Source organism: Tinamus guttatus, unplaced genomic scaffold (genome assembly GCF_059628265.1).
Source record: "Tinamus guttatus ecotype Peru unplaced genomic scaffold, ASM5962826v1 Tinamus_guttatus_pri_ptg000710l, whole genome shotgun sequence".
Taxonomy (NCBI): Eukaryota; Metazoa; Chordata; class Aves; order Tinamiformes; family Tinamidae; genus Tinamus; species Tinamus guttatus.
The window spans coordinates 6,756,477-6,771,061 of record NW_028289244.1 but is presented as its reverse complement, the minus strand read 5'-3'; the positions used below and the strand labels follow the sequence as shown (position 1 = coordinate 6,771,061).

Genomic DNA, 14,585 nt, shown 5'->3' with positions numbered 1-14,585 from the left:
TGCAGCTCTCCTGTTCTGAGGTCCTCCCGCTACACAAGAGACTCCACAAAAGGGGCGCTAAGGGACACTGCTGTGCACAGCTAACGCTGCCGGCGGCACCGCGCGCTTTGTGAGCCCTGGGGGACGAGGTCAGCGCGCTGCCACGGCCAGCTAGGAGCTGCACGTGCTTGAAATCAATGCATTCGTTCCTGTGTGTTTATATAAGCACATCTCTGTCGTTATATTCAGAAACTAATGCAAGGGGAAGCTTTTCAAAAATGGTTTAAGTTTGCTACTAATAGCTGAAATGAGGATCCCCAGCACATTGTAAACGAGTGCTCTCCTGCATGAAAGCTGTGCGTGCTCATACACAGCCATGGGCAAGGGCTGCTAGAGAGCTACATCGCTGGATGTTAATGCAGGTAGACCAAAAAGAGGAAGGTCACAGAGTGCAAGTTCCAGCCTCGTAATTAGACAGCCACAAACGAGCCCTGGAGGGGCTGCCTTGGCCTCGGTCCATCTCTGCACAGCTCAACATCTGGCGCCTGCACAGATGCAGCTGCAGGATGCAGCCCGAAACGCTCAGGCTCTGCAAAGCCTGAACCACCCGGGCAGCCCACAGGCATTGCTGCTTTCTCCCCACACCCAGCATATACAGACCACATATTTTCACCAGGCTTGTCCAAAACCTGAATGAACTGGAGCTCCTTTTACCTATAGATCATTGGAACGCTTAGCGCCAGATGGTGGTTTCTACCTCAATTAGGTTAAGCCACTTTCAGGGTGCATTTGGGTTTCAACCCCAAATTTCTGGCTTTGGTCCAGATTCATTCTGTGGTTTGGCTTAAAAGTCACAGTAGGGTTTAGAGGTAGCGGCGCTCGTAGCGTTTCCCACAGTCCAAGAGTAGCACCACTCTGACGTAAATGAATAGGCTAAAATGGACCTGATTAGCTGAATCAGCCACAGGAGAGAGATGCAATTTCTTGAGGTCCCCTCCATGTTTTTCATGTTGCCTGGGTGTTGTTAAGCTTCTTAAAACAGAGGATCAAATACTCCAGCAGGGCTGAAGGGCTGCACCAGAGAGTCACCAACTGGCCCCACTGGAACATGACACTGCTGTTTGAAAGCTCTTTGCAAAAAGGAATAGCCCCATGCTAATTTGCTTAAGCCTTGAATGTTCGTATTAAAGGGGAACCTAAAATAAATTGGTTATGATTTGCTTATCAAAAGCCATGCATAGGAAGCTTATGCTTTGATTTTACAGGAGATTGTCTTCCCGACGTGAGTCAGCGGGGAGTACCATGGAGAGGGAAAGGGGTTCAGGGCTTGAAGCGGAAGAGAGTACATTGATATTGCTACAATCTGTCACAGATGCTGCATTTCTCACAGAAGACTTTTTCCCCCTGAGATTGTTTTGCTTTCTCTACTCCTCCCTTTCGGTGAACCCCATTATCAACATTTAAAAAACCCCTGGGTTCTCCTGAGCAGGTTTGGTGTGTTCATTAAAGCACAGTGAGCACTTATTGGCCATAATGAGTCCTCATTAAATTCTGCTAAGTGCCAGGATTGTGTGGTTGTACTGAGCAGATTCAGGTTCCTGGAGGAGAGCTCAGGGATGGGAGGATACTGGAAAAAATATTTTCTAAAATAGATTTAAAAACGTTCTCCTCCTTTTTAGAATGGCTGCAGCCTGAGAACAAGCTGCTCCTCTGCTCTGCAAGCACGGGGTGGGGTAGGTCAGACCTGTTAAGCACTGGCTATAGGTTATTTACTACTCAAATCATTTTCCCATCCCAAAAGGCCTCTCTGCTCCTCTTATCAAAACAGGAACGAACTAAAGATTTTGCACATTTGCATCTCCTCATTTGAGAATTTTAATATATTTGTTATTTAAAGATAAAAGCCTGCCTCTCAAAATTCACGTACTGATGTGATTTTCTCAGCCTCAGGGAAAGTTGCAGGATAGATCGCAGAGCAGAGATCCAAAAGAACTGGCCACACTGCAGGGAAAAGGCCAAAACCACAGTACGCACTAGTCAAATGCTGCACGTGGCCAGGCTTGACCAGGCAGAGGTCCAAGTGACCTGAACTCAACCTCAACCCGACCTGCACACCTGTGGGCACCAGCTGGACTGGATGTGCATTTCAGCCATGGGTTCTCCTGGTTCTCTCACATGCAAAGCTGGTCTAGGGGCTGGGGTTCATGATGCACGTGGCACAGCTATGCCACCAGACGCTCTACGGCCAACAGACCTAAGCCAAGTTCATGGAAAAGCAGCCTCCTCAGTTGCCTCCTCCCTGTAGGACCACGCTCCAGCCAGCTGCTGAGGAAAGAGCTGATTTGTCTCTTTTGACCATTTGGTTGGGTCATTAGGGCTCAATAGAGTTGAGTAAATTGGGCCATAACTTTGAAGCTAGGAGCCTTAAACAAGCCTGTTGGGCTCCCACCGAGTCTGTCTGAACCCTTCTCTTTCAGTGGGGTCTTACCAGTTCCAAACCCAAACAAGTTGTTTGATTGTACAACTTGGTTGTTTTCTACTATGCCAGCTTAGAGGAACCAGCAATCATCAGAAAACAGCCACCTGGAAGAGACAACAGCCACTAACAGGTAACTCTAGGGCTTCCTCTGCGGGGCACAGAGCTTACTCCAAAGCTGCGTGCTACTCAAAGACCGACTGTGCTTAGAGAGATAAATTCATCAGCTCCCTGCCACCAAAAAACAAGTAATTCCAACTCACTTAATAAAAGATCTCCTCTATCGCCTTTTTTACCAGGTATGACATGAATGAGAAATCTCTACTTGAGACAAAACACCGCGGATCTATCTTCTGGGTGCTGCACGGTATTGTTCCACGTTCAGTGAGACAAGCAGATCACACGGCAGAGGAGGAAGGTCCACGCCTGCCTTCAGACAGCCTTTCATTTTATGAGAATCGATTTCTTTTGTGTTATAGTTCAGGACCTGACACATGCAATGTGACTCTTCAATATCACTCATCCCTAAATCAAGAGAAAATGAGAGGTGAAAAATGGCTTATCTTGGGCCAGAAACCTCACAGAAGGTATCAACTCTGGAGTGATCACAAAAATAAAAATAAAAGCCTTGTGTCAGCTGAAACACCCAATTACCTCATATTAATTGCATTGCACCTTTCTCTAATTACCCCTGTGGCACAGTCCAGGTAGTTCATACACAGAGAGCTAATTTCACAGCAAGAATCGTGACAGTCTCCTTAAATCTGGGATGGTACTTTACAAACCAGAACACTCTTCAGACCCAGATGATGATACCGGGGCAAGGATGATAGTTTACATGCTCATGCTCTGTTTTTACATTCATTTTCCATTGTCTGTGTCAGAGACAGAATACATCCTAAACGTATGGTTATTCCCACAACTACAAAGCAGTTCCCATGACAGGATTCAGTATTAATAAATAATACCTTTATCACCAAGAGCTGTTCATCACTGCTAACATTAAGACATATGAATTAACTAAAAACATACACAAATATATTTTAACCTCTACTAATCCCCAGTGAGTCATTGATGGTAAGTGACTATTTAAGGAAACTGAGTCAGACCACAGCTAGATGATCAGCTCATCCCCCAGAAAGCCAGTGTACATCCCAATGGGGAGGAGAGAGCTCCTGGTAGTGGGAGGTTTCTGCAAGCATCCCTGGGAGATAACACTTCTGCAGATGGCTGCAAAACACATTGGATCAGGAGCAAGTTGTATGGGATACGAAGCAGAGAGCTGGCTTCCCAAGCACGCATGTAGAGACTGACCTTCATCAAACAGCAGAAGGCATGGGACTGTGCTGAATTTATGCTCCTCTCCTTCTCCAGGAGGAAAAGAGCAACATTAGGTGAATGATTTTTTTTTTCTTTTTCTTCCCTGTAATAACTACTATCAAGGGTAACTAAAGCACTCTGTTATTGAAGTTATATCTGAATTTCTGAACCTGCTCAATGGAACACCCATCACCCTCCCTCATCTTCCCCACACCTTTTCAGGTAGCCTTTACTTACAATTGTGAAGTTCATGACCTTCAGAATCCAGATGGTCATAGCAAGGTTCACCAGGATTAAAATCATTAGGAGCAGCACAAAGAAATAGAGGCATCTCTTCCTCCAGCCATAAATCCCCACTTTGTATACCTGGGGTCCTTCCGAGGTCTGCATGGTGCTCCTGTGTGCGTACTGTTCCTGAGGCATCTGAAACAATCACATAAAAATAGCCATGTGAATTAAGAGGCAAGACAAATCCTATGCTAAGAACTGCTAATGGCTTCTGTTGATTCTTCTCGGAGGTGTTTTTTTTTTTTTTAACTTCAGAATTTACCAGCTGGGCAGTATTTCATATCTTCGCTCTGTATTATTTTTCTTGCTGCTTACTATATTCTATAACCTACCATAAGCAAATTGTGCATGTATGCACACACACACACACACATATATATATAAAACAAACTGTCTTTCTCTCTCACTCTCTGTATGTGTGTGCGTGTGTGTATGTATATATATATATATAAATAGGCATAAGCACATTGTCTAAACTGTCTTAAGGCATCCTGTGGAGATCACTCCCTTGTGACTCCCTTTTCTGCTCCAGGTTTTTGCAAGGCAGGCACTCCAGGGCCTCCAAGAATCCTAAGCGGGAATTTTTGTATGCAATTGGTAAAAGAAGTTGAGTTCAGCACTTTGTGTTGAAGATGCAATGTTACTTCTCTGAGGCTTTAATTCAAACAAACAAACAAACAAACAAACAAAAAACCCTCAAATAAAATCATTCCTTCCAGTCAAACAAAGAAGGCAAAGGGGAAATGTGCATCTTTTTTTTTTTTTTCTCTTTTCCTCCCCATTCTCCCTATTTTTTCTTAGCCAAGGAAACCTGAGGCCCTTAGATCTGCAGCTGCTGGGGACAAGGCACTGAGCCAGGGCACAGAAGGCCCCAGGGGCCCTTGCTGTGGGCAACAGTTGTGCAGACTTGGGCTTGCATTTGTGTGGGCATTTTGTGCACCATGTGGTTGCCCTCTGTAACTGGAAAAAACACCAGCTGATCCAAACATCTGCTGGCCAAAAATGTCCAGATTCATTTTGCAACAATTTCACCAGAATTTCCCCAGGAATACGTCTAATAACAAGTAGTTTCCTGAATGTTTTGCAATTCAGGCTTCCTCCTCCAAGCGCCCGGCCTCAGCCCTCATACTCAGCGAGTTACCAAATTCACATCACAGGATGAAACAAGGCAAGTTCCTCTCCATGGGAGACTGGTCTGCAAGGGCAGCAATGAAATGATAGAAATAAGACAGTCACCGATAGTGGCTTTTGTTTGTTTATCGTTAGTTTCTTGCAATTTTTGTTGTTGTTGTTTTGTTTTTCCCTTCTTGCTTTTAGAGAAATTTGCCAACAGCTTCATATTACAGGCCCCTGTGTGCTACCAAGCTCGCATGTTGGGTATTTATTTATTTATTTCAGTTTTCTCAGCTGGTCTAAAAAAAGGATATTACCTCCCCCCATAAACTATGCCTCATTTGCAACCTCAGCCTATGCCAGCTAAAGATAAGGCTGTGTGGATCTGCAATGCCAATTAGTAAAAACAGCCCGTCCGAGCCGGCGAGAGCCAGCCGCCGCGCTGCACACACGGGTGTTCCTGCCGTGGGTCGTCCCCACAACAGAGCTAACTAATCAGCAGTGCAGGAGCGAAGGAAAGCGCGCCTGCAGCACGGAGCAGATCGCAGCACGCAGAGCGGAGCACCACGGAGCACGTCGTCTCTGCAACCTAGAGTATCTCTGTGCTGCAAGACAACCCAAAACTCCAACAGACCCTTAGCTTATGCTAGCGAGAGCAAAACAAGTTGCTCACAACAACTGGGTCTTCACTGGTATTTTCACTCACAGCTGTTAGGTCAGAACTTTAATCCACGGAGGGTTTTGCAGTGCGGAGCGTGGTGGGGGACAGGAGCCAGGTCACCAGCAAATGCGCCCAGTTGGAGAGACCAGGCCCTTGTGTGGCTCCAACCACTCTGCAAAGGGACATCTTAAACAACAGTAAATTACAGGGTTTCCACTACCTGAGGGAAATTATAACAGCAACTACCGTGCACAGTCAAGGATTTTATTGCCTAATATTTTAACAGGATCTTGGAGAGCACGTATAAAATGCAGTCACTCCCCTGGCAAAGACAAGTAACTTTATCTCCAAGGCTCTTGAATCATGAAGCAGGACTGATATCGAGAACCAATTTGAAACAGCCAGTTCAAAACATCGCCTTATTGAAAAAAAAAAAAAAAAAAAAAAAAAAAAAAAAAAAAACCACAACACATTTTTTCTCTTTGCCTCCTCACATTTATTTTTTTTTCCCACTTGCACTTGCAAGATGGAGAAAACAGCATATCCAACCAGGGCAAAAATTTTGCAGACACCAAATGATTTATGGAGGAGCAGGATATAACCACGGAAAGCAACTTGAATCCGCACAACAGCCTCATTTTGTGAATTTCTCTGGCTTAGATAAAATATTTAGCTGAGAGTTGTTGTAAAAGAGCTAGAGCAACCGAAACACCACAGAATGTATGGGGAACACAATATAGTAACACAGCATAAATTTGTAGCAAGAAAATAATGTGGAATTGATAGATGGGATGCTTTATATATATTATACATATATATATATATGCATGCTCACACAGTTACACTTGTATCTATATATGATTTCTAGCTAGTATTTTTCTGCTGCATTGCAAATACCAAAGAAAAAATGCTCATGTCTGTAGTTCTCTCAGAAGGGAAGAAAGAATGATGGACATGAAGTGCTAAGCTCTGTTAAACAAGGGGGTCTGTTGGGCAACTTCAAAAGGAACAAGCTACATCCAATTCCAATACGTGTCTGTGCGTGGGAGGGAGAAGCAAGATAATTTACATTTTGGAAATTTCTTCCAGCTCAAATATTGGAAAAGAAATAAGCAGCAAATTAGACAACAGGAAAAAAATATATATATATTACTGTGGAAGTATGTCCAATGCAAGGTACCTTCCTCTTCAATCACTGCAGAAAGTTAAGCAAAGGACAAATAGTTGCTATACTGGATATATATTAATACACACAAACACTTTTTTAAAAAAAAAAAAAAAAAAAAAACAGCTTTTTTACACTAGGAATATCCACCCAATTCCATAAGACTGGTGAAAAAAAAATACTGAAACAAAACCTGTAGATATTGGAAGAGAAGCACTTCCTCCACAAGTCAGATGTGAAAGTGCCTGCCGTCCAGGAGATGGCTTAAATACACATGTGCACAGCATTGACTGCCATTAGCACATTTACCAGCCCATTTGTAATAGAAAAATGCTTCAGCTGCATGACAAATCTTCTGAGTCTAGCCACACATGACACTACCATGAGTAGGAAAGCATAGCCTGAAACCCCAGTAATTCTCCAAGGAATTCTTGCTGGAAAAAAAAAAAAAAAAAGTAATAAAGTTTTTGAGCAATAGCTGTACACAGAATCCTTATACTTCAACACTGCAAACCAGACCTGATACAAAAACTAGTCAGCCTGAAAAGCTTTCCATCTTTTCACTTCACCACACCTTTAATTTGGCCCATTTAAAAAAAAAAAAAAAAAGAAATTACTTGCTTTTTTAAGGTCACTGAAGAGTCACATCCCTACATACTCCATCCAACACAGGCTGCTCACCAAGTGTTTTTGGCTCAAAGCTCTGGTGATTTCTTTTAGTAAAGCTGCAGCCAGAGTCAGCTGAAAAGCATCACAAATCAAGACCAGCTCTGAATTTCCAAAAAGAAACAGCCTTTGGGGCTACAGGTGTGGGAAGGCAACAGCTCTGGGGATGGCAGCATTTACTTCCATGTTCCCTGAGCCTGCCCTGGGTGCTGGGGCCACCGTCACCCTCGTCTCTTTCTCCCTTTGCTTTTTGAGAGGTCCTTTCCCTGCGGGCTGAAACGAGGAGCGTGCTGCAGCCGCCCCCGGCAAGGTCTCTGCGGGCTCCAGACGCTCTGCACATTCACGTGCTTTAATTTCTCTGACTTTAAAGTGTGCATTATCTGCCAGGTCCAAAAGAACAGACATTTTGGGAGAACAACTGAGAACAAAATTCGGCATGAAGAACAAGCACAGTTTTGAGCCATCTATCAACAGACGCTGCCTTTCCAATCCCTGTAAAACTCTCCTTCAAGCTTGACACCTCCGGGCCTGTTAATCTACCAGCTTCGTGACCCAGAAGTGATTTATGGAACCGCACATGGGTCAGACCTCAGCTTGTGCATCCATAAAAGGATCCATCCCTGCGAAATGCCTTTTGACCCGCGGATTGGCCAGCAAGGTCTGGGAAGCGGGGACCGGACAGAAGGGTGAGCTCCTCGGTGCGGTAGTTAAACCTTACAACCCTCTTCTATGGTCTAAGCCTTGAGCTCACTCTTCTGCTCTGGTGTGTGCCAGCATGTCGTAAGTGTAAGCGCCCGGACAGACAAGTGTCATCCTCCAATGGGATGTGTTGTTCTTTCTGACTTGGTTCCATCACATGTAGAGTGTTCACAGACACCCACCCTGATTTTGTGTAGATATCTCTTATCCAGATCCCTGAATGCTCCAGGGCTGTCCTCTAACTCCAGCAACTTGAGCTGCCTCCTAACTCCAATATCTTGAGATGTCATGTAATTCCCTGAGAAGCTATGGATGACAGCATTTCATAGAATCAGAGAATCCTTAAGATTGGAAGGGACCTCTAGGGATCATCCAGTCCAACCCCCTGCACACGCAGGGTCACCTAGAGCACATGGCACAGGACTGCGTCCAACGGGTTTGAAGATCTCCAGAGAAGGAGACTCCACAACCTCTCTGGGCAGCCTGTGCCAGGGCTCCATCACCCTCACTGATAAGAAATTTCCATAAAAATCTTTCAGGTATTGCAAAGGTCTTTGTTTATAAACAAGGATCCAAATGGAAAGCTCAGCACAGGACTTCCGCTCTCCCAGTTGCTGCTCTGCATTCGAGGAGCCCTTATGGCAAAAACTCTAAACATTAGAGTTTGCTAGAATGAAATGAAAGAACAGGCAGTTCCATCTGCAAATAGTATCTCCTAAAACAAAAGTGGTATTTTATTCTAACATGCTGTAAGAGCCTGTGGGCAATGCGGAGAAGAAAAAAAAATTACTTCTCTCATACTTCTCTCTCTGGAGGAGAGAAACAGGTTTGTTTTCTTAAATGATTTCTAAGTGTTTCTTCTAACTTTTAGATGGCTTTCTTAAAGTTACTTTGTCTTGATATTTTTCTTTGCTACAATTATGCAGGAATTCAAAAGAAAAGTTAAGGAGGGAGAAAATGTTTCTGAAAGTGGATTCTCTTAAGCATGAAACTAACCTGAAAAGAATTTATTTGGCAAAATGCTCTGTAATTTGTTGCAATATATTCACGGTGCATGCAAACATATCGAATGTGCTGCATTTGTGCACAGGTTTCTCTGCACCCCTCAGATGATGTGAAGCAATCATGCAGCCATTTGTACCAGGTTTATCAATGCTCTCTCCCACTGGAGCGTCTCAAAGCGGGATGACCAAACAGGAGAGCTAGAATAAAACAGCCAGCAGCAGGTCTGACTAGAGAAGGCTGCACTAGCAGCAAGAGGTCTATAACGAGCAGTTTGAATCAGAAAGCCATCTATGAAAGGCACCACTTTTCAGACTTCTACCCCAAACGGCATCGTGTTGTCCCACAGTACCACAGAAGAGAGTATGGCTTGTGTGAATGTGCCAAAGAGGATTCATAACATGGATTAGCATGGCTATAATCCAACAAGTATGACAAATATTGAGAGCTAGGGCCTTGAGCACGTGCCAGCAGTGAGAGCACAGTCTCTACAGTCATCCTGGATCTAGCACAAGTTAAAACTCGTTTTGCTGCATCTCCCTCTCCATCTTCCTTATATGTGCATATACTGTGCTTACCCACTTTTTCAGCTGCACAGACACACTTGGTTTCCAGTTCGTTTTTGGGCAGGACCATGAGGAGGCATATGCATATTAAGGTGGTTTTACAGTTCTCACGTCTACATGCTTGCAAGATCATGAGAATGGCCGGTTTCACTGCATAGATATAAACCTGGAGTCCCTTGTGCAGGGCCCGCCAGGGCCAGCATGCCGAATAACCCTGCGCACACTGTCCCGGCGGGGCAGGCAGGATTGCAGCAACCCACGCCGACCTCCAGCTTGCTGTGAAACTCAGGCAGTTTCACACTGGTGACACTTGTGACACTCGTGTCACACCAGGAGCTCGGGCAGGACAGCGCCCGGAGCCGGTAGGAACGGCTGAGTCCTGTCTGCTGCTCGGAGCGACGCGCTCCCGGCTGCCCGTGCCCCCGGTCTGCAGCACCCGCGACCTCGCGCGGGAGCTGGGGCGCTCCATGCTCCGCGGTAGGAACGTGACGTCGGCTCTTCATCCCCCACGCCCCTGCGAGCACATAACTGGCTGTGAAAACACCGAGGGTTGACTCAGAGTCTAAATTTAACAACTACTGAAACAAGCAATACAGCTACAAGTCTGCAGGGTCGGATGGCAGCCTACAAAGGCTCAAGCAGTCCAGATCACTCAGATTTAACTGAGCATTTTCACCACGGCTGCGATTTCTGCAAGAAGAAAACTTTGAGCTTATAAATCCTCATCATTTCACCATACTTCTCTCTCTTCCACAGCTCATCTCTGTCCTTTCTCTTATTTCCTTTTTCCCAATCATCCCTGAAGACACTCCAATACATTCCTCACCTGGGGAGAATGCTTTTCATGCACTCCAAACCCACGAAATCCTGACTTGGTCCAGCCATTTCAGCTCCCTAGCACTAATATTTCCAGTAAACATCAAATCCACTGAATCCTGCTGTGTCCAGCTCGGGTTTCCTCACTGCCTGATCCTGATAGCATCCCCCAGAGCTGCCTACACACGTGTTTCACTAGCAGCACTGCGAGAAGCTCTGGCCCTGTCCCATAGTGGAGTCAACCAACCTTGGCGGCCAACCTGGCCCCGTCACCGAATGCTTCGAATCACAAAGTGAAAGAGACCTTGAGCATTCGGGTCCTGCGCACAGATCTTGCCGGAGGCAAGGCAAACTTCAGGGTTTAGCTCCTGCGGTGAGTTCAGCCAGAAGTGTTTAGTGCTGACCCAATGTACAATTTGGCAATCTTAAATCCTTCCTCGTCTTAGAAAAGAAAAAACAGAATAAAAAAAAAAACAGAAAACACAGATTAAAAGCATTTTCAACACATCAAATATCACTGCTGTGAGAATCTGAGGACGAGGCACTAGCAGAGATAGGGAACTTTCTGAAGCTCTGAGCGGCAAGCTCCTCCTGACACCCCATGAGCCCTGACAAACACGCTGTACCCGAACTCCCAGACACCAGCCTGCCTTATAAGGTGCTGATATCTCTGCAAAGGCTGCAAGGAAAAGGATGAGAGAGCACTGCCTAAATTGGCAGGCTCCTAAAGGGAGAGGAGCTTTTTATCATAAATGTATCTTAAGTTATTTGGAGAAAGAAGAGCAAATCAGAAGTTGCAGATAGAACAGTCACTAAATTAATTTTTCCTTCTAATCTACTCTACTTGGTTCCTGACTGTGCCGTCTGCTGCAGTTTGCCAGTGCTTTACACAATATAGAAAAAAAAAAAAAAGTATGCAGAGAATCACAAGGCAATGATTATTACTGAACTCCTGCCTCCCCGAACACTTTAGCCGTACCAGGTGGCAGAAATAATTAGTAACACCCAAATAATCCCCCAGACAAATACATTTCCAACTTCTTAAGCAACTATAATGATCCATATGCATATATTTCTGCGTATATATGTATTTGTTATGACTGAATAGCATTCTTCCAAAAATCTGCATGTGCCACACTGCCCAGAGCAAACCTTTCAGTGCACTCAGACTTCGTCCGAGAAGGAGGGAGTCGGGCACGAGTCGGCTGCCACGAGCACACGCTGCGGAATTCCTGCTGAGCAGGAGTTGGCCAGAGACCTGCACTGGCCTCAGCCTTCCCCGGCCCTCCCGCAAACCGCGCGAGCAGGACACCCTCAGCGTTCCTCCCGCAAACACCGTGAGGAGCAGGACACCCTCAGCGTTCCTCCCGCAAACACCGTGAGGAGCAGGACACCCTCAGCGTTCCTCCCACAAACACCGTGAGGAGCAGGGCACCCTCAGCGTTCCTCCCACAAACACCGTGAGGAGCAGGACACCCTCAGGGTTCCTCCCGCAAACACCGTGAGGAGCAGGACACCCTCAGCGTTCCTCCCGCAAACACCGTGAGGAGCAGGACACCCTCAGGGTTCCTCCCGCAAACACCGTGAGGAGCAGGACACCCTCAGCGTTCCTCCCGCAAACACCGTGAGGAGCAGGGCGCCCTCAGGGTTCCTCCCACAAACACCGTGAGGAGCAGGGCACCCTCAGCGTTCCTCCCGCAAACACCGTGAGGAGCAGGACACCCTCAGCGTTCCTCCCACAAACACCGTGAGGAGCAGGGCACCCTCAGCGTTCCTCCCACAAACACCGTGAGGAGCAGGACACCCTCAGGGTTCCTCCCGCAAACACCGTGAGGAGCAGGACACCCTCAGCGTTCCTCCCGCAAACACCGTGAGGAGCAGGGCACCCTCAGCGTTCCTCCCGCAAACACACATGAGGAGCAGGGCACCCTCAGGGTTCCTCCCGCAAACCGCGCGAGCAGGACACCCTCAGCGTTCCTCCCGCAAACACCATGAGGAGCAGGGCACCCTCAGGGTTCCTCCCGCAAACACACACAAGGAGCAGGACACCCTCAGGGTTCCTCCCGCAAACACAAGTGAGGAGCAGGGCACCCTCAGGGTTCCTCCCGCAAACACACATGAGGAGCAGGGCACCCTCAGGGTTCCTCCCGCAAACACCGTGAGGAGCAGGGCACCCTCAGGGTTCCTCCCGCAAACACACACGTGAGGAGCAGGGCACCCTCAGGGTTCCTCCCGCAAACACCGTGAGGAGCAGGACACCCTCAGCGTTCCTCCCGCAAACACACGTGAGGAGCAGGACACCCTCAGCGTTCCTCCCGCAAACACACGTGAGGAGCAGGACACCCTCAGGGTTCCTCCCGCAAACACCGTGAGGAGCAGGGCACCCTCAGGGTTCCTCCCGCAAACACTGTGAGGAGCAGGACACCCTCAGGGTTCCTCCCGCAAACACACACGTGAGGAGCAGGGCACCCTCAGCGTTCCTCCCGCAAACGCCGTGAGGAGCAGGACACCCTCAGCGTTCCTCCCGCAAACACCGTGAGGAGCAGGACACCCTCAGGGTTCCTCCCGCAAACACACGCGAGGAGCAGGGCACCCTCAGGGTTCCTCCCGCAAACACACGCGTGAGGAGCAGGGCACCCTCAGGGTTCCTCCCGCAAACACACGCGAGGAGCAGGGCACCCTCAGGGTTCCTCCCGCAAACACACACAAGGAGCAGGACACCCTCAGGGTTCCTCCCGCAAACACACACAAGGAGCAGGGCACCCTCAGGGTTCCTCCCGCAAACACCGTGAGGAGCAGGACACCCTCAGCGTTCCTCCCGCAAACACACGTGAGGAGCAGGACACCCTCAGGGTTCCTCCCGCAAACACCATGAGGAGCAGGGCACCCTCAGGGTTCCTCCCGCAAACACACACAAGGAGCAGGACACCCTCAGGGTTCCTCCCGCAAACACAAGTGAGGAGCAGGGCACCCTCAGGGTTCCTCCCGCAAACACCGTGAGGAGCAGGGCACCCTCAGGGTTCCTCCCGCAAACACCATGAGGAGCAGGGCACCCTCAGGGTTCCTCCTGCAAACACCGTGAGGAGCAGGGCACCCTCAGGGTTCCTCCCGCAAACACAAGTGAGGAGCAGGACACCCTCAGGGTTCCTCCCGCAAACACAAGTGAGGAGCAGGACGCCCTCAGCGTTCCTCCCGCAAACACACACAAGGAGCAGGACACCCTCAGCGTTCCTCCCGCAAACCACGCGGAGCCTCCTGCGCCCGGGGACGGTGAAGCCAAGGGCTGGGACGGGGCGGCCAGCTCCTACCTCCCTTTCGGTGGCCGGACGGGACGCGGCGCCGCGTGCCGGGGACGGAGCGGGGCTGCTTGCCGAGCGGCACCAGGCCCAGCCCGCGCTCCGAGCTGCCCCCGTCAGATTTTCCAGCAGCAGAACGGCAGCCAAGTCCCTGCCCATGCCTGAAGAATTTCCTGAGCAGCATTCCCCTTCTTTTTCTAACTGCTTTGAAACCGCACTGTCTGTGCTTCAATGAGGCTTTGTCAGGCCAAGCTACAGCTACTGGTCTGGCTCCAGAGAGTGATTGAAAACACATGTGTTCTGCACCAAAAGCCCCCTTCTCTGCACACCCATTCAGCCACATCCAACCCCCTCCGCACTGAGCCTGTGAGGCTGCATGTCTTGCGTTTGCAGCTACAGAGCTGGCCGTGTCTGTAAAATATATGCATATATATATATATATATACACACACACACTTTTTTTTTTTTTTTGGTAGGGATTTCATTTGGGAAGAGGAAAAGGGGGTGGGAGGGATGCCATTCCCACACACACCACCTC

The 14,585-nt window shown here is 48.0% G+C and overlaps 1 protein-coding gene across 1 annotated transcript in view; it reads right to left on the bottom strand.

The window, feature by feature from the left end:
• The window catches only part of SGCD (sarcoglycan delta), a 126,861-nt gene extending 112,708 nt beyond the window's left edge, over positions 1 to 14,153 (bottom strand). The window contains exons 1-2 of the mRNA XM_088536964.1: positions 14,060 to 14,153; positions 4,013 to 4,198 (exon numbers count right to left, since the gene is read on the bottom strand). Of these exons, the coding sequence (XP_088393090.1) occupies positions 4,013 to 4,198 (186 nt within the window). The 5' untranslated portion in view covers positions 14,060 to 14,153. The remainder of the gene's footprint in view (positions 1 to 4,012; positions 4,199 to 14,059) is intronic.
• Positions 14,154 to 14,585: the final 432 nt, after the last annotated feature.